Genomic DNA, 21,031 nt, shown 5'->3' with positions numbered 1-21,031 from the left:
TCACAAGTCAAATCAAGTGCAGTCTGTGAGAACATTCAGTGAATTAATTTCCAAGATGCCCTCCTTGTCCAAATTAAAGCAATTAAACCACTAATGAAGATTGTTTCTTTTCCCATTCTCTCTCTATGCGTTCTGGACATGAGGAAAACCTCCACAGGTCTCTCCCACATCCATTGGCTCAAGTTCACTCTTTTTGCATTACTTCTGTTCTCCTTCTTTAATTTCCTGCATATGGATATGAGTATTTGCATATGTGACCTTGCTTGGCCACTTTGTTTCTAGACTGCCATCTTTCATTCCATTTTGACAGTTTCAGAAAAGAGTCTTTCAGAATATTGTCCTTTATAAAATTATAAAAAAGAAATCCCAAAGTTTCTCACTCTCGATCAGTGGGATAGGCGTGCTTTTTCTCTTCTTCAGTGCAAAACCAAGGCCATAAAATTACTTCTACAAAACTACTAGGAAATTCTACCTGATGTGTTCTGGTCTAAGCAAAAATCAGAGTATTTTTAGTCAACTAGATTAAGATTACAGTGCATGTTTATGTTGAATATATGTCTATTTAATACAAACAATGAATGCTGTAGGTAAAAGAAAGTCTGTCCTAAAGCACAACATATTTGTGTCATCAAACAGAGGAATAGATTGTCTCCCTGAGGCCTAAGTGATAAGCCAGACCACAGAACTGCTTGTTTCATGTGGAAGGAAGAGCAGTAACTGAGTACCACTATCTCTATAAGCACAATTGTTTTTTTTTTTACAAGGAGGATAAATTTCAAAACTATTAAGCACCTAGAGAGATGCTGAAAAACTGAAATTTCTTTTCCTGTTCATTTATGCATCAGAGAAAATGAAGTGAAGACCACTCTGTCCCTCATTAAAGTGAAAAGTCCAACTCCTGTGCATGACTCCCCATATTCCTGGTACTGAAAGAAACCAAATTACACTCCTTTCTTTAAAGGAGCAAGAAGGATGATCCAAGAAACTACCGACTGACCATCTGTCATCTCGATCCCAGGGAGGTCAGGGGACAAATTCTTGTAGGAGCCATTTCCAAACATAATGTGGACAAGAAAGTGATTTGCATTAGTCAGCATGGATTTATAAAGGGGAAATAAGGTTGATCAACCTGAGATCTTTCTTTGAAAAGACGACTTGGTAGCTGGGACAACACCATGTCCTACAACATCCTCACACAAGGGGATGAAGCAGAGGCCAAGCAGGACTAGGCAGCAGACTGCAAGCCTGGATGAAGGGCAAGATTCCCGGGACTGGGATCAGATGTGCATCATCCAATTATAATCCAAGCATTAGTGCTGTAGCCCAGCGGTAAAGACTTGACCAGTGCTGTTTAACTTCCCCATTTATGACCTGGACCCAGCTCACCCTCAGCAAATATGCTGATGAAACAAAAAAATCCACAAGGAGAAGTGCAAAGTTCTGTACGTGGTGGGGAATAAATCCATGCACCAGTTGGGCAGAAAACAACTCTGCAGACAACACTGACACTGTTGTACATGAACTAGCAATGCCTCCTCACAATAACAACAAATAAAAGGGTTGCCAGCATCCTGGATTAGGACAAAAGCATCACTAGCAGCATGAGGAAGCTGATCCTTCTCTTTCATTCTAATTCTAGCCTCCCCAAATCAAGAGTGACACAGATGTACTGATGTGACACCAGTAAAGGGCTGTGGAGACAATAAAATGATTGAGAAGAGGCTGAGAAAACTGGGATTGTTAAGCCTGGAAAGAAGAACGATCAGGAGGATCTTATCAGTGTGTATAAATACTTGAGGGGTCAGAAGGCTGAAGGCAGACTCTCCCTAGGAGTGCTCAGGGATGGGAAAATAGCTGAAGGCACAAACTAAAATACTGGAAATTCAACTTAAAAACAGGCGATGGAGTTATTTTTTGGTGGGGTGGTTGAACAACAGAGAAATTGTCAAGAGAGGTAAATCACCATTCTCAGAGCCATTCCAAATCTGACTGAACAAACTACTGACTGCCCTAACTGGCCTTCCTCTAAGCAGATGAATTTGGATCAGGTCATGTCCAGAAATCTCCTCTAACATCAAGCATTCTGTGATTCTTTGAGTTCCCTAAAACAACCTCCTGTCCTGTTCTTCTTGTTCTTTTTGGGTCTCTGTCCTATAGCAGATTCCTCCTCTAAAGAGACATCTATCAAGCTGGTCATATAGGCTATTTTTTTTCCAAACTGAGGATTCCTTTCAGTGCCCAGTTATTAACACAGCTTAAGTTTTACAAGTTTGAATAGAAATGCATGGATTGCAAAATTCAGCATTGCACTTTCTTCAGGTTCAGTGATATTCATCTTCAACATCAAGATTTTTCCTTTCTACAGCCTTTCCTAAGTCCTACACTAAAATTCAATGCACAAGTCTACACCAGTTATTTCTTCTCACTTTCCAAAACGACTTCCATTTCCCTTACTGCTGCTGTGTATTATAAAGAAGAAAGCTTGAGTAAATTTCCTACATGTCCAGTACTATGCAGACCCAAGTGATAGCCAGCTACAATTAATGATAACTGGGTAACATGAAACTGAAAAACAGGCAAAAGTCAACTGGTTCAATTGTCTCAAGATAAAGATGTTACTGGACACTTCAGATGCCCACTGGTTTCCTGGTTTATTTTTATTTTCTTTTGCCCTAATAAGAAACCTCATTAAAAATTCACATATCAACGCCTTGGAACCAGTGGTATCCCATTGTTATAAAAACAACATCAGAGATGAGAAAGTCATTAAATGTCATGGCTGGATACTATGTTTATTCAAAAAGATATCATAATTTGTTGATTCTTTCATATCCTTCCTTCATTTTAACTTATATGGTTATTACCTGTCCAAGCAAATCTGGACAGTTACTTGTGTGTTGTTCCATATCTCTCCCATGGTTCTTTAAAGCTGCTGTCCTGGTGCTTTCAATGAAATGAATTATTCTCTTTCACCTGAAAAATATCCCATCTGTGACAAAATCAGGCTGGAGAGTCGCTTAAAGGATGCTGATCCTCTAACAGTTTCTAAAAGCTTCTCTTAAGTGTCCATATAAATTAATTCAAACCTCAGTGGCAAAGATTGGCACTGAAGTTCTGCTTATGATACTAAAACCAAACAAAAATGATGCTGCCAAAAATTCCCACAATATCTATATAGGCAACTGATTTTGGAGGTATAATATAGCTGGATACCATAACATAGCAGCCATTCCCATCAGCGTGCTCTTCTACCACTTTGGCCTGATGATTTTTCACATATCCACTGACCTTCTCTCACTTTCCTGCGCCAGCATTTATCTTCCCTATCTCATTAGTACAGACATACTCACACAGCATCACAACTTACATTACTGCTTTAAGTTATTTGCCAATTAAAAACGTGGAAATAGTCAATCTTTGTGAGCAAATTTCAGAGACTGCAGAACTTAATTTGATGCTTATGGAAAGAGATAAAAGACTGGTATCACTGGATATGTTAAGAGAACCACTTGAACTTTAACTAATTTGACATGTTATTTTGTGACTTGTCATCAGAAGAAAAGCCATGTTTTTTGTATTACAGCTATTTTTAAATGTGCTTCAAAGGCATTACTTTTGAAGTGCGTTCTGCCAATTGATGGAGGGCAATTTAAAGGACACAGACACCAATGGAAAGAATGGTCTTATCTGACTATGAATATTAAGGCAACACAAAAGTAAAATAATACGTTCAATAAAACTACACACTTGGATTTAGCAACATGCAAAAAGAAGAAAGGTAATATGCCTAATAATTGCTATATGAGAGACCAGATAGCAATTGAGAAAGATACATCAGCGATTGCCTAAGTTGTCCCTCATCCACAGTCTGCAGTCACTGGGGAGCCCCATTTCACAGTGAGGACCTGGAGAACCCTTCCCAGCAATTGGGAAAATCCCACAGGGTGCATCCACCCCTAACTGAGGTCTCCAAATTCATTTTGAAAATGAGTCCAGCTTTTATAGGCCCAAATAGTAAGTCAAAGTGACCTGATGATATTTTTAGCAAAGAAACTCCTGGATCTGATGGCACACTTCCTGACCAGCAGGGGCCAGAGCTTGGCCAGAGCCCAGGTCTTGGGTGGGAGGGTTTTCCCCTAAAATACCCTATAAATAAACCTCTATTCATGTCAGTTGGGAAAGTTTCTTAAAATGATAAATTTCTTGCAGATAACTACACAAGGTTATAAGCTAACATAAGCGTCTGCGTCATTTATTTTTAGCTAAATAATACTGATGGTGTTAGTCACATAATGCCCAGGGTTTCATCTCCCTAGTCAGCTCTGGCTGAGGCCTGCTGCTCAGGCCTAAGCACATCAAAGTGTCAATAAGAAACACTTTCTCTGCTGTAAATAGCACAGTGAAACAAAATATGAGGCCACCACCTTCTGTTTCACCACCCACTTCGCAGCTTTGGAACAAGTCCCCTCAGAAGCAGTTACACATTCAGTTATTAACAGAGGACAGCAACTACAGAGGATTTCATCATCTCCAGCCATTAGCTTTACTTCCTATTTACAGCTCAGTGCTTGCTTCACATTATTTCCCCATTCCTTTCTCAGAGCTACATTCCATTATCAATGGTTTGTACACACACCTAAACAAACCTGCAGAAAGCTTTTAACTCTGGGGAATGAAAAAACCCAGAAAATTTGACAATTAAATTACCCAATTATCTGCAGCAATTACTGAGAATGACAGCTTAAACAGCCATTATAGTTGTTGTACATATTTATGTTTGCAAATTCATACAGTTTTAATGTTTTTAAAAGTAGTTCTGAAGAGACTGTTGTCTATCAGCAAAATGGCAACCCTGATCATCTCACCTGGAAGCCTCAAATGGAGCAGATACAATTTTCAAGAGTGCAATGTTGGCATCTACATGAACCTAAACATGATTTTTCAGGATGTTCTGTGCAGGACTGTACAGTACACAGTGCACCTTGCTTTAAGTATCCAACAGCACTGGTGAAGGTTTAAATGAGCACAAAACTACCTCCCTCTGAGAGCTCCAGACACACCTCCACTCCTTTGCTCCCAAGAGCACAGATAAAAAGGCCTGTGGAGCTTTCAGGAGATACTGCCTATAAAAGCTTGCTAAACAGATTGCCACTGTAGGTACCTGAGCAATAAACGAAATCGAAACAGACTGCACAGCACTGCAACTCAGCCTGGCAAGGCTCATCAAAGAAATGATGAATCATTCCCTACTACCAGCGACAACCACACATCTGAAATATGCTGATGACTTGAAATCTCTCGAAAAAGAAAACTCTTCGTCACTTGCTGCTTGTACCTGCTTCAGCAAGTAGATGGTGTAAGACAGGCCCTGTAGATTGACTCAGCTGTGGGAATGAGAACTGCTGTAGACAAGGCACTAAAATTCTGACAGTTAACTTGTTACCCAAGGTATGACTACATACACACTACCCCCTAAGAAAAATAAGCTGCCTCTCTGAGTATTCTTAAACAGTAGAATCAAAGAAACTAGAAGTGGTATGCCAGTACTTCCAACAAAATGAAATAATACTGCTGTGTGCAAATGTCAGTGTAAGCTGAAAATTAAGACTGCATTTTTCCAAGGTTAAATTATTTATTACTAAAGTAAACCCAAAAGATGAAATGGAAACTACAATTTCAGGGAGGGGAAAAAGTACTGAGATTATGTAAGTCAACCCTGAGGTATCTGAAAGTCTGCTATATGTCACCGTCTTTTCCAAAACTGCAAACTGCTGCAAGCACAACTTCGAGCTTCAGAGGAGTCATCTTCATGTTTTCTAATCTCAATAGAAGTCTATTACCTGCTTCCTAGGAATTTTTTACAAGTGACCAGATGGTAACATGAAAGTATAGCCATGGGTGGACAACACAGCCATCCCGCCCAACACTGCAAAATCTGACTGCTTGCTACATTCCAGCTCATGCCTCTTTGTAAATAGAAACTGTAGGAGAAAGGTGGCCTAGAACTGTGCTGCTATTCCAATATTCTCAATACTTCCATTAAACTTGGGTTTTGCAGGGCTGTCCTAAAATTCCTTTGACCTTTATCAAAAGATAAGGCAGATGTCAGAAATCTTAATTCTTCCAACTAAAGTAATAAGTAAAACTAATAATCCTTAAACAAAAGTTTCAGTCTTTATATCCTAGATCTTCTGCATGCAAACCTGACAATTACACATTAAATAAAAACAAAAGAAGAAGATCATCTTCTCACAACCAACACTGACTGTATACTTCAATTTCAAGGGATTCGCCTTACTGCTGGGAGACAACTGGAAGCCCACAGGTTGATGAAAAGCTTAGGACTGGCTCCAAAACCAAAGCTTGTAAGGAGAACCAGGGGTAACTGCACCACCCACACGTGTCAGCAGTGCAGCTGCTGCAGCTATCGGTCAGTACAGATGGGGATTCTCTTCCTGCAGCTGGATACTGCCCAAGGAGTATCCAGATGCAGGATACTCCCTTCCCTGTGACACTCTCCTGTCACACAGTCCCTTCCATATCTTTGTGTCAATTCTAGTCATAAACTGACATTCACTGACCTGTTTAATCCAGGAAATCTTCAGGGTCAAAAGCCTCGGGTCACTCATAACTGTGAAACAGTGTATTTATTAAAAACAAAGTAGGCACATCTTGCATGCCCTGGAAAAATATTCTATGCAGGGAGAGTAACTCATTGTGAACACACTACACCATATATCCACTCCTTCATGGTTTCCCTTGGCCATGCATCATGTGGAACATCAAAAAGGAACCCACATACTGGAGAAAAGAGCTGGCCCATAGGGTTATAATGCTGTGCAATGACCACCTTAATCACCAAAACATCCTTACAGATACAAACCCGGAGTCTGAACCATGGAGGAGTTCTGACAATCTTCTTCCAAATTCTGTTCAGACACTTTATCTAGTTTGCAATACATTAGAACATTACTGTGAGATGAGAGGTCATGAAGGCAGAAGTATAGAATATGAAGTATAGAGCTGACTATTTTTAAAACAGGAAGTGAAATTCCAAAAAGCAAAGAAATTCCAGCTGTGACACAGGCTCTCTTAGAATAGATCTCATCCTGTTATTACTGCCTGTAAATCCCCTCCTCTCCCACCTCCCACATCAGCCACCCTTAACTACAAATTTCACTTTGTTGGTGTCGTCTCCACTCAGAGTGCATTGGGCAGTTTCCAGCCTTAAATGAACAGCCATTAGTCTAAAAATATTTTCACCTCTATTATCCCCCTAAGGACATTATTATTTTGTTCACATCGCAGATGTGAAAGCAAGACATTGCTTAAATGTTGGGGGTTTTTTTTGTAACTCAAGCTCTCACTAGTGCATTAAGTCATGTAGTTCTGAGAGCCTCATGACAAGTGGAAAAGAAGGGAAAGGAGAAAAAAGTCATCATACGCTGTGCCACACCTCACAGGGCTATGTTTAAAACCTTTAAACCATGGAGAATATCAAATAAACCACCCAGCAATGTCAACAGGTCTCCACAGACCAAATCCACCTGCCCAAACCAGATTTCAAGACAGGAGTTAAACATCCTGATTTCAACTGGTGCACAGAAGAACAATGAGAACACCACTGCCTCATGATAGCTTTCCATTGACCTGAACTCAATTCGGTTCAGGCAAATGTTTAATAAATGCAGCATTGCCCTGGAAATTGGTCCTCTTAATATTCACACAAAATGCCTCACTGGTATAAGGCAAAAATCGGATATTCTAAAATCTTACTGGAAAACTCCTTTTAACATGCACAAAGTGGAGCATGCTAATTACATGCAGGATTACTGCCAGTGGATCCAAAATTTTCCCTCTGTATCTTTAGATGATGAGCACTTAAATGGAATTACACGTTACATGTGGTGAGTATTCACCTGAAAACACAGGTGACTGCTGTTCAGTTTGGGTATCTACGGAAACTTCTTTCATGTAGAGTGAGGTGATCAAAGTGTCTTCCTTCACCATTTCCCTCCTCTTTCCTGTTACCATTATACACATTATTCTCCTTCAAATAGCTGGAATGAGAACTGCTGTGAAGGTTTCATCATTGAAAACATCACATGCACTGGGTCAATCACAGACATTTAAGAACCAAAGGAGCTTTGTGATCTTTGAACTGGTGTCTTTAATGTTCCTTCCAACCCAAACCATGCTGTGACCCTGATACCAAAAGCAAGTCAGTTTCACGAGTCTCACTTTTTATCTTCTAAGCCTCACAAATTTTCTTTATTTGCTTTATAAAGTGCCCTACACACACAGGATTGCCCAGGAAGGCTTAATATGAATAGACAGGAAAGGCTGTTGAGGTAAATCTGATGAAAATATACAGCTCACGACTTTCACAGAGTTAGCAAGCCTGGTTAAAGATTAGGCTAAATACATTACCATTTTACTGACATTTTTATATATTGGTCACCATGTTTCTTATCTAGTCTCTGAAATTACATACTTACAGCAGTAGGAATACACATGTACATATACAAGGCACACACACTTGTATAGGCAAGCCTTATTAAGAGAACTTAATCAGAGTGATCTACAGATCACTTAATTCAGGGTCTGACAAGCCAAAGTAAAAAGAAAAAAAACTTAAAGATGAGGAATCCTTATACAAATCCTTATATAAACTCGCTCCATCTAGCTGCTCTGCAAATAGATGAAAAGAGCAGCACTGACAGCAAAAACCTCAGGGTGTCAGAAAAATAGAAGAGGAGTATTCAGAGCAACAGGTCTTAGTCCATTCAAGTGTTTATGAAGCCAGCAGTGAATAAAATAAAAAATATGGATATCTGAGCACTCTAACTGTTAAAGCAAGAGTAGTGATTATTAATACACAATCAAAAGTTGGCTAGCACTGGGAACTGGGGAGGCACTAAGGATAGATACTGACCAAAAGCATGTTAAAAATTAACACAATCCACCCTTCTATGTCTCAGTTCATCTCTTCAGCTTGCTCAGCAGTGAGCTTTCCTTCTCTTTTTCCACTGAATGAGGCAAAGCTAAAAAGGGTAGTAAGTTATGAATGACTTGCCCAGGAAAAAGTTCCATCCCAATCACGTGAAACTTAAGGGATCAAAGAACCTATTTTATTTTTCAGTAAATTAACATACTTCTAGTCACAAATTTTATATTCCTGATGGATATTTCATTGCCAATCCCAATTTATTTGATGAATTAATGAACAAATCAAAGCAGATTGCAGACCTGTATTACCATGTCTTTTTTTGTTTCAAGATCACCCTAATCTTTTACCTGATCTTTCTTTTCCTTAGTAATAAACTTCAAAAAGATTACTAGGTACCCAGCTAATAGTTAGAAAGAAAAAATATGTGTAAAGTATGTGTGTTTCTTTCTACCATTGAAAGAAAAATAGACCTATAAAGAACAGAAAACTGAGAACACAAAGATTTATAGAGGCTGATGCAACACACTCCTCTTGAAAGCTCCAGCTTCCGTATCATGGGCTAACAAATCCAGAACCTGAGATCTGCACATTTCAGGTAAAGGTAAGTCACCTAACTTTCACTTCCAGATTAGAAACAAGGTTCCACACAATCAAACTTGAACAATTACCCTGAAGAGAATAGGCCTTTTTTTGCTGAGCAGCCGTAACCCCTTGAGTCTGAGCTCCAGCTTCAGAACCAATCCTGTAAATGCAAACATGACAGGAGTTCTGTGCCTGACTGAAAATAGGCCTCTCCCAGCAGCAGAGTTGAGAACAGTTCCAGCAGGTGGGTGGAAGCCAGGAATTATCAGCTCCTAAACAAGAGGAGGGTAATAAAACTTTTTTTTTTTTTTAAAAAGAACAGCAACATAGTGCCAAGTTTGAAAAAACTATTTGAAATAAACCAGCACAACAAGATCTGGTATGGTGTTTCCTCAGAGGGGAGAAAAAACCTGCTGTGCTTTGGTATAGTAAAAGTAGAAATTCCAGGCATAACTTGAGAGCTGGTCATAGGAAACAGGGCCTTGGCTTCTTCAAAATACTCTTTCCAAGTTTGTTGCAATACTTTAATTTCTATTACGCGTAATTTGCAATTCTTATAAAGAAAAATACAAATCCTTCAGCTCCAGCAACTCTGCACTATAGTAAACCTGAGTGTCAGTCACTTAGACAAAATGACCAAGTCTCTATTGCTTTAGTCTTCAGAGAGAAAAATGAAGATCCTTTCTCTCACCAAAATGTGCACACAGAATTAGCTCAGCTAACAGTCCCACCAAGCCTAAGAAGCACTGCCTCAAGTCTTTAAAAATAGTCAAGTTACGAGACAGTAAAACTAAATATCTAGAATGCTCCCAAACTAGACTATAATCATAGCTTGTCTACTTCCTCTTCTGAGGCGAGCACTCACTTCAAAATGCTTCTGCAGCTGGGCAAAGTACAGTTACACTAAGGAACTGTGGCCAGCACTCCTCTGGGTTATGCACACACCTTCATTTTCCTCAGTTGTGAGGGCATAAAGAAGTTCCTGCAATTACATGTAAGTACAGCAGAATGACAAAAACTAGAACATTACATGAACATAACTGGACACCCAAACAGAAAAGCTTAAAAATAAACTCCCAGAAGCTTCACCATTACCCTGTGCAAAGGGTTTTTCTTCTACTCTCACCCTGCAGACTCTTTTCCTTGCTTTTAAGAAGAAATCAGTTTGGTTTTACTGTTTGAAAAGTACTTCACTATGGCTGAATACATTTATCACTTTGTTCAAACAGCTTTAACTCACAAAAGATGTTTATTTAGATGCTATCATTGACCGATACTGATAATGTTGCTGACAAGGTCTTATCTCTTTCACATGTTGTAAAATAGGAGAAAATTCCTTTGTAAATCTTTCATGAAACATTTTTCAAGCAGTCTATGACAAGCTTTCTTAAAAAATATAAATTCAAACTCCTCAAGACAAACACCATGCTACTTTACTGCCTTTCTTCCTATTAACTTATCCTGTAGTTTTCCCCTAAGCGTTTTGAAACTTAAAGAAATAAGATAACTCATGTTTGAGGTCTGTTTCACAAGGGAAGAAACAGAACTTTAAGAAAGCAGAGAAAATGAGAGAAGGAAAATGAGATGATGCTGCTTAACTAATAAATTCATATAAATAATCTTCTCTCAATCTCTTTTAAACCCCAAAATAACCTTAATCTGTAAGAAGCTTTCAAAATTAGCACTCGAGTCTCAGTTATTTTCCACTCCAAAATTATCTTTCACATCTACTATATAAGTTATTGTTTTAACGACAAGAAAACTCACTTTGGGTCTGAATGCTACATATTATTCCAAAGATGACCTAGAGGTGAATGCACTTAGTGCAGTGATTAAATGTCATGTAAATCACAACTAAGAATGCACACTTCTAGACACATTTCATATTCAAAGAGCTGTAGTGAGAAGCAAGTTAATTGTAATTAAATTAGAACTGCTTTGGACTTTCACTTCAAGGAAACAGAAAATAATTACTCTTTTTCAAACAGTAAGTTTTTAAGCATTAAAGTCCTCAGAACCAAAGGCGGCCTGTGATTCATGTTTCATTCTTAAACGCTTGTGCCTTTTCTCAGGTAAATACAAGCAATTGTTGGATCTGCTGTCACTCTCAGCACAGAATGCCTTCTTCCAAATACCAGTACAGATTTCTCTCTTTGAAAAGGCTGACAGGCAGGATAGCAGAGACCAAGCAAAACAATGAGAACCCTCGAAAATAAGCAGTAATATATTGGGAAAATATATTTTAAAATACCCTGGTTTCTGACTTCTTCAATTCTAACGACGCTATAAAGATAAGTTTTGCTGGGGATATTTCCTGAAGCATCAAGGGTAAAGGCTGCCACAACACAGGTACCTCAAACACTACATCTGCCCCTTTCTCTGCATCACACACAGATTAGAAGGTCCTCTGCCAATTTAACACCACAAATCACAGCGATTAAAACCAGCTATTAGAATTCTCGAATATCAGAGCAAATTACAGAAATCCATCCTCGAACACCTTTGTCTGCTTTTATCTCCATAGCACTGGCACACAAGGTCAAAGATAACCTGCGTGGGAACGGAAGAGTTAACAGCCAGAACTTGTCCGTGTTTCCAAAATAGAGCGGTGGCACCAACGCTGCCATTCTGCCGTGTTTACAAGAAGGAACACAGTTCGGGATAAACCTCTGGCTGTAGCTACGCTTTAACGCTAAGAAACACTCCTTCAATGTCCGGCTGTACCCGGCCGAGACAAAGACACCGAAGCCCCGCACACCTGGAAGGAGCTCCGGGACAGGGGGAACACACACCGGGGAAGGAGGGCTGCGCTGGAAGGGCTGCGGAAAGCACAGTCCTGAAGGGAGCGAGCCCCGAGAGGGCGAAGGTTTCGGGGCAGACCCTGGCGACGAGGAACCGGGAAAGGCTGGGGGAGGTCCGGCCGGGCAGAGACGCGACACTGCCAGGGACGGCTGGGGAAGGAACTCAGAACTGGACGCAGCAGGGTGTGGGCAGGTGCCCCCGGCAGCCGGGAAGGGGCGGCGGGGCCGAGCAGCGCGAGGGTCCCGGGACCGCCGCCCGCGCCCCGGGAGGGAAGCGGTGCCGCCCCGCTCCCGGAGCTGCCCCGCGAGGCCCGGGGGTACCAGAGCGGCGGGTCCGCCCTCAGCGAGCCCTCCCGGGGAGAGTAGGCTCCTCAGATCCGGGCCCGACCGCGGGATCCTGCGCCCCCCGCGTCTCCCCCGCAGAGTCCCCTCCCCAGCACTACCCCTGTGCCCCCCTCTCCGCGCCCCGGCCCGCTCCGCTCACCGGCCGCAGCTCCCCCAGTCCCTCAGGTCCAAGATGGCAGCGGGCGGCCAGAACGGCCTCTGCCAGCGACTTGGCAAAGTCGGGCGTCTACGTGCGCAGGCGCCGAGTCCCCCCCCGGCTGCCGCGCAAGGACTACAGCTCCCAGCGTGCCCCGCGGCAGGCACCGCGCATTGCTCAGCCGCCCGGCAGGGAGTGGCTGGGACGGGCCGTGAGGGAGCGTGAGGTCCGCTTTATCGAGCAGAAGTCCGTACCCTATGGAGGCAGGCGAGAAGGGCTGGGCGTGTTCACATGGGGAAGAGAAGGCTCTAGGGGCAGCTTAGAGCGCATTCCAGTGCATAAAGAGGCTCCGACGGAGCTGGAGAGAGAGTTGTTACAAGGACCTGGAGTTGCAGGACAAGGGACAATGGTTTCCCACTGCTAGCTAGAGGGTAGAGTTAAATGGGATATTGAAAAGAAATTCTTCCCCGTGAAGGTGGTGAGGCTCTGGCACAGGGTGCCCAGAGAAGCTGAGGCTGCCTCTGGATCCCTAGAAATGTCCAAGGCCAGGTTGGACCAGGGTTTGGAGCAGGCTGGGACGGTTGGAAGGTGTCCCTGCCCATGGCAGGGATTGGAACAAGATCTTTAAGATCCCTTCCGGCCCAAATAATGAATCTATGATTCTGTAAACACAGTGTGTATATATACATGTGTGTGTATGTATGTGTATGTACATACACACACTACAGTAAAAATCTTAGATAATCAAAGCACCCCTGAAGGCTTGGCTGGTACAAGAACACCTTGAGGAACCCACGGGCCATCCCTGGACCAACGTTACTGCAGTGCACCAGTAACAGGAATCTCTGACAGCACAAAGGGACATTCTGGCTAACGTGAGTCTGTAACAGTTAAGCAGCTGGGACATCATTGCTGTCACTGTGGGCTTTGGGACACAAAAGAAATCCTTTCTAAATAAAATCACTTTTGTGATCTTTAAGTATCTACTGCAGGTGCTTATGCCATTGATATTATTAACCTTTCTATAAAATCTTTCGTGTTTCAATTTCATTTTTTCTTAACCTGAACACACTATTGCATTCAGTGAATGCTTAGAAATTACAATATACGTCCCTCTTTTGACAGTGAAGAATGAGAGAGTCCACACTCTGAAATCGGAGGAAAGACTATCCAGACAGTAGGAGAATATCCTCAATAATTCTTCAGAAAAATATACACTATACATAAAGTGCAAAGTTTAGCATTTCCTTACAACTGGTAGGGATGTGAAATCCATCTTCTCTTCCATGCATAAACTCCCATAAGGTCTCACAGCCACAATTAAGTGACTGTTTCTGTTGATAAGGCCTAAGCAAGGAAAACAGCTCCAACTGTTTCCCCAACAGACCAACATGCACGGTTCAATGCCAATCAGCCATCTGTGGTTCCAACTGACCAAGGTACATGTGCACATCACTTCAGCACAGAAATCACTTTAATTCCAGCACAGAACGCTGCATGCTTGCTTAGCCAGAGGCTGAGCTTGGAAGTCAGGAGCGTGCAGCTTTGTCAGAGAGGTGGGCATCCTAGGGAAGCAAGTTTGGAGCCAAGGTTACAGCCCAGTATAAGGACAGGCAAATTGATCAGCTGAAATAAGGTCTGGAGGGTTTTTTATTTTCTCTAAACCTTTTCTATGTAATTTAAGTCTTTATGTTCCTTTAGAGATATTTGACCACACACACATACATTTATACGTTGATAGTTAAAGGTCTATTCAAATTAATAACAATAAAAAATGAGGTCTATAAGCCTTGCTTAACAGAGATTTCTGTCTCATGCATCATCACCTACATAAACCAGTTGTCTCTGGTCCAGTCCTCTCCTGGCCAGTATCACTCTGGCCTGGCTGCAGCTGAAGTTCCACATCTGCCCAGCCTGGGCATCCCTCCTGTGCAGTGGATTTGTTGTCTCCCAGCTGGCACATGGCACTGTTTGATTTGCAGTTTGCCGTGGTTGATTCTCAGCAGTGGAACACTGCACTGGAACCCTTCCTCACCCAGCTGCATGGATTATTTACCCTTCAGCAGAGCTGAAGTGTTTGCAGGAAGAACTGGAATGTCGCCCCAAGGACGCATCCCTGTAGCCCCTGTGGAATCCCGCAGCTGGTGGCATCTACCCTCTTTAGGGCAGTGTGGCCATTGCAGTCTCCTTTTTATCTTACCTGGACTTTGGGAGGTAAAAGTTGCCTAACGCAGATAGGATAACACTCAGTGTCTCTTTTGAAGAACATCCACATCACTTGTCCTCTGTGTTACTGTTTTCCCCCTCCTTTTTTCAACTGGCATTTCAGACAAAGTGCTTGTTTTTTAACATCAGTAGCCCTAATCTCTTTGTTTTCCAGCTTCTGATCCCTCCAGTCAAGTTCCATTGGTTCCATCTGCTCTGTAAAATTCATGAGAAAAAGAATGTACTCCAGGGGAGATACTGATCAGTTTGTGCTTGCCAGGACAAGAGGAGCACAGAGCAATCCTCACATCATCCCTTTCAGATATCATTTTCCCTGACCTGTCAGTGAACTGGAAAAAACAAATAAATAATTACACAGAATATGTGGTGAGTGAAGATGAATATAATTGAGTGACAGAAGACTATGTATCTAAGATTTTACCTCTGGGGTGAGGAGTAAAATGCTTGATTACTGTCTTTTTTCCCTATGCCTTTTATAACTACAAGATACTCAGGGAGGATGGAATTTTCTTGCTATTTCCTGTCATAGCTTTCCTTTGACGAGTATAAACCTCAACAGATAGGAAGGTCTCCCAGAGTAGTGCAGGATGATGTTGTGCAAGGGCTTTTCAGGAAAATCGAATGCTTAGTAGCTTTGCATGTTAGTTGGGTTTGATATGGTGAAGCTGTGCTTCTGGGAGACAATTTCCGAGAAACAATATTTAATAATTTTCATAATATTTTCTTTTATTTCTCAGTCCCATCCAGACTGGTCAGTGGGACAGAGATTCGTGCTTGTGGCAAAATATGTGTAGCATTTATTCTTGGCTGGGATATTTTAAGTTATAATATTCACATCCCTAATGGAAATCTATCCTGTAGTAACAGAGCTATCACACTCAGGGAGTGTTGTTAGTACTGAAAGCTGACTGGGAAGCCTCTGAGGATAAGGGTCTGTGTGGCAGAGTGGTGTAAATTATTTCCATGTTTGAACCTTTCGTGTTCTGAACCTTTTGTGTGGTAATAAAAAACCCCTGCAAGATCATTAAAATATTGGGATTCTATTTGATTTTTGAGCACAATTCTGCAAATGGAGATTGCTCTCTGGTAACTCTGGGCCCTGGGCTCTCTCAGCTAAAGGGCTGGGACAAGACTGTGTAACAGAAGCACTGAACACTCTTATTATCGTTCCATCCCTAGAGTATGAGATTCCCTCTCCTGAAATAGACTCTGCCTTCTTTCCCTCCATTTTTCCACTCTCAACTAACTCCATTGACCTTACATGTGACAAACCTCTTCTTTCCAACAATACATAATTTCCTAAAGGTTGCACAGCAAGTCTCTTCTCAGTCTTGGAAACCAGGCTGGGTTTCTTAGCTCCTTGACAAGTGTTTAATGATATTTTTGTTTTGTGATGCAGGTTTGGGGTTTTTTGTGTGGTTGTTGTTGGTGGTTGGTTGGTTGGGGTTTTTTTGTGGTGGTGGTGTTGTTTTGGGTTATTTTGGGGTTTGGGTTGTTGTTTTTTTTTTGTGTGTGTGTATATGTGAGGCACACAAGAATCCTGACAGAATCACTTAAATACAAAGTAATTCAAGTAGGAAGTAACCTCTGGAGTCCTCTAGGTCCACCCTATGCTTGAACCAGAATGAACTTAGATAATGCTGCATAGGTAAGAGATAAATACCTTCAAGGCTGGACATCCCACAGCCTTGCTCAAGTGTTTGATTCCCCTCATAGTTCATTTTATTTCCTTATATTTATTTGTGATTTCACTTCACAGCTCTAGAGAGTACAGCTTGTCCTCCTCACACTTTCTCAGCAGGAAGTTGCAGGCAGCAGTAAGGTGCTCCTTCACCTTCTCTTCTCCAAGCTGAACAGATCCAGCTCTCTCAGAAGCTGCTCATGTGTCCTGTGCTCCATCCCTGATAGTGTGGTGGTCTCCTCTGGACTCTGGTACATCTGTGCCTATAGGGCACATATGTATAGGCATATATAGGCATATATATATATATGTATAGGCACTATATGTGTCTATAGGGCAGGAACCAGGGAGCTCAGGCTGGTCTCAGCACTCACAGGTGCAAAGTAAAAGCTGAGGTTCCTCACCCCACTGGCTGCACTCTTGGTGACACAGCCCTGAATGTCCTTCTTTGTCACAGAGCACTCAGCTGGGGTCCTACTCAGCTTATCAGGACCTCAGCACCTCTCCCACCAAATTGCTTTCAAGGCAGCACCCCATGTCCTGCTGAATTTGAGTTACTCCCTCTCAGACACAGAACTATCTTTGACCGCCTGCATTTATCTTTGCTGAGTTTCCTTAGGGTTTTGTCCTCCTTCCTGTAGGACCTCAGTCTCCACTGCTGATCAAATCAACAACATGAAGCTGATCCTGGTACTGAGGATACCACACTAACCATCTCTCCATGGAGGCAGTTTGGTAGTGTGGATGTTTACCTGTTTTGGGATAGACACAGCCCCAAGCAAGTATCACACAATGACTGTGGAATAATCATCAGGTGTCATCAGCACGCATTAGCTCCTAAGCAATTGTCAGTCTTTATGGCTTAATGCTGCTGTCTGACTTAAGGCTGTGTAAAGTTGGTGATTTATAAATGCAGGAGTACTTTGTTTTCACATAATTTTTCTTTATTGGTGTTAAAGCACTTTGTCAGTACTATAACATAAACCTTCTTATTCTTCTGGTGCATTTTGTTAGTTGGGTAATTATTCCAGAAAGTGTTTTATATTTTAAAATCTGACTTCTTGTCTTGAAATTGTCATCCCAAGAAGGAGAAATTTTGTTAAGCTGCCTTGTAAGGAGAGTCTGAATTCATTTCAGTCATGAAGATAGTGGTGTAGTCTCAGAGTGTATCTATTTCTAATTGACTTTAAAATCAGAATTGATTCATTTGATTTAGTATTTAGAAAAATACCAGTAGAAAAAGACAGATTACTTCCTGTTATCTGCAGAGGGAATTAATGAATCCTTCAGGTTGGCAAGAAGCTATTATTATATCCAAGTAATCTAATTAAAGGGTGTAACAAAGACATGTGGCTATTTAATTAAATGTTTTATTACTCAATTGCTCTACAGCATCTAACATGATGCATAATCAGAAGCGGGAGGGAGTGATTAGGTGTCTTGAGAACGGAAATGACACAACCAAGATACACAGATGTTTTAAAGGAAGGAGAAGCTACTGGGAAAATTGTGCCTCTCTTCCCCACACAAAAGACTGAAGATTATTTTTCCCTGGGAGTGAAGAACACGACACTGTAAATGTGCTGGGGGGGTTTTCAAAAGCAGACATGAGATGTTGGTGCTGGGAAAGGTAAAACACACCAGGCAGTGCTTAACTGGTGGATCTGTCCAGCTCTTGTCTCCACAGGGGCCTTGCAAACAGAGTCAGCTGGGCCTGTGGGAGGCACCACAGCAGATCTGCAGCATGTCCACAGGCACTACTTGGATCCCATCATGGCTTTGCCCTCTGGATGATGCACTGAGGATGCACAATGGGAACAGATGCTCAATGTCAGTGTGAGTTGAATGCCTGCTTCTGCCAGGTTCTTTGAAAAGAGTTTTTGACACACAGATGTTTGTAGAGATGGATCTTTTTTGTTTAGACCCAGATTTATTCCTGTCCCACCCTGATCACCTCCCTCGTTTATACAGTTGTGAATTATCTATATCTGAAAGGCTGACTCATCCTCTGAGCAGTTTGCCTCCTTCCAAATTGCTCTGGTATAAATCAGCTTGTGTTTCAGAGCAGAGCAGGTGCTGATAAAAAGCCATGTAATGTCAAAACTAATACAAAGGGAAGAGGTATGATTTAAATACCTGGAGCTTGATCTAAAGCCAAATAAAGCTAATGAACTGGTTTCCATTAATAACTCTTCAATAGTCCTTATCAGCTTTAGGGCTCTGTACCTTCCTTATCTTGTGTAGCACCTCATAACACGATACCTGAATGACCTTTGCTAAAAATTAAAGCCCCATGCAAACTATCAATTCTGATGAGTGAGAGGTGGAGTGTCCCTCTGTGTCCCTCTGTCCCTTGGAGCTGCAGCATTACACTTGTGATTTCTGAACAAAGCCTCTGGTCTTGGACTTACAGTCCAGGTTAAAGAGATCCCTGACTGATCAGAAATCTTTCTCATTCACTAAATTTCTTTTATCCAGCCTTTGTTATGCTCAGTGTTCAGTGAGTAACTGGGCACTGAATTGCAATCTGAGGGTGAGTAACAGCAGGGGCAGGAAGGTTGCTGTACCAGTCCCATCACATGCCATTAACATACCAGGTGTAGTGCTCATGATTTCCCAGACTGGATTAAGGGAGAATATTCTTGGTTAAACTTGCTCTGCAAGGCCCAGGCTTTGGTCCTCAATTGATGTTCTATGCATGCTTGCTATGACTGGGGAGGAAGGGCAAGATAATGCACTTGACTTAACACCAACCCAGAGCCTAGGGCTCTCAGGGATTGAACCAGCCTCTTGTATAATAGGTTGGCCCCAGGGTTCCCATAAGGAACAAAATGTTCTCGTTTTCCTTTTGTTGAAGGTAAAAGGAAAATAAGATGCAAGAGGTAATAAAATTAGTCCAAGCTTCCCTTTACACCAGTTCATTTGTTATCTTCTGGGTAATGCTTCAGTTTCTGCCTGCACTGGGCGTACACATACTGAGCATGTTCATGAGTTAATAATTTCTAGTGTTCTTGAAGCAAAAACATAGCTATCTTTTAATCCGTGGACTAGCTATGCTTCTCTTAAAAGGCACCAGCTCAATTATACTCAGCTTTTGAATGTTGCTTGTCATCATTCCCAGGGAAGCAAAATGAAGGTTCTGTCTGCCCTCTATTGGGCAGTTCATGATGGGAAGTGATGGTACCATTACAGCATCAGGACCTGGCATGTTGCAGAAGCCTTTACAGAGGACAGGGTGGGAGAAAGTCAGCTGAAGTAAAACTGGAATGTGTTAAAATTAATATCACTGGGGCAAGTGCTATAATCATCATGATGCAAATGCTTGCTACAGTAATATAAATATTTCTGTAGATGGAGACAGTATTAACTGAACTGGATCCCAGCCATTCTGCACTGCTGGCTAGGGCTCTTACAGGTGTGAGGGTACAGACAAAGCACTTTGCTTAGAAGACAGCAGTGATGCCATCACTGGTGTCTTCACTCATCACCTTGTGACATTTGCCATGATGTGATCTAACTGGATCATCAAACACTCCATGTGTCCCTCTGTACAGAACAGTTGTGCTGGCTGGAACAGCAGTTACACACCTCCTCTTTCATCTGCATCATTCACCATGGGTATCCTTCTTCACTTGTCACCAAACCACTATGCAGGGTAGAACAATACTGGTTTCCTAACCAGGGTCTCCTGAACATCACCACCACAATATTGTAGTGCCTAAAAGGCAGAACTGAATTTGTGTTTGCAAATGTGCATCTGAGTTTTTGTAAGGGTGAAATCATTGCAGTTTGCATGCAAAGGCAACCTGAAGTACAGAATGTAACATTATGTGATTTTTTTTCTCTGTAGGTACCACTTTGAGACATGCAGGGAATGCTTTGTCTGAGTATTTGGCATTGTGCAACATTTACTAAGGTCAGCAATATACTCTGGACTTTGGTCCATGCAGCCTGACAGAACATTGATCAAGAAATAGGAAAGAGCAGAGGACACTTGTCATGAACACTTAGAAAATGAGTATGAAATTAAGGATTACTGCAAAGCCTATCCTAGGGGCTGAGGCATCACCACAAGGGGATGATGTGCTATGAGGGTATCAAACCCTGTTCTCTGTGCTCACACAGCACTACATAAATTGCCAGACCATCCTTTCCACTCTTCGGTGTCCATCTTCTGCCTGCTGTGACAAATGAAATCTATTACGTTAGGGGTTGTTGGCTGGAGACAGAAACAACATGACCTTACCGAGGTTCATGCAAGAGTTTAAAAAACAAACAGCCAAGAGTTTATTATGGCAGCTGTTTTTATA

At 41.8% G+C, this 21,031-nt stretch overlaps 1 protein-coding gene across 3 annotated transcripts in view; it reads right to left on the bottom strand.

Annotated features, from left to right (window-relative positions):
• Positions 1–12,853, bottom strand: part of ITCH (itchy E3 ubiquitin protein ligase) — a 64,043-nt gene extending 51,190 nt beyond the window's left edge. For 2 of the 3 annotated variants that reach the window (XM_066330456.1, XM_066330457.1), the window contains exon 1: positions 9,619–9,728. In XM_066330456.1, coding sequence (XP_066186553.1) covers positions 9,619–9,708 — 90 coding nt within the window. In that variant the 5' untranslated portion in view covers positions 9,709–9,728. Of the gene's footprint in view, positions 1–9,618; positions 9,729–12,817 lie in introns of those variants that run through there. The other variant, XR_010744831.1, reaches the window with a different exon arrangement.
• Positions 12,854–21,031: the final 8,178 nt, after the last annotated feature.

This window comes from Sylvia atricapilla, chromosome 16, assembly GCF_009819655.1.
Source record: "Sylvia atricapilla isolate bSylAtr1 chromosome 16, bSylAtr1.pri, whole genome shotgun sequence".
Classification (NCBI taxonomy): Eukaryota; Metazoa; Chordata; class Aves; order Passeriformes; family Sylviidae; genus Sylvia; species Sylvia atricapilla.
This window is presented reverse-complemented; position numbering and strand designations above follow the sequence as displayed.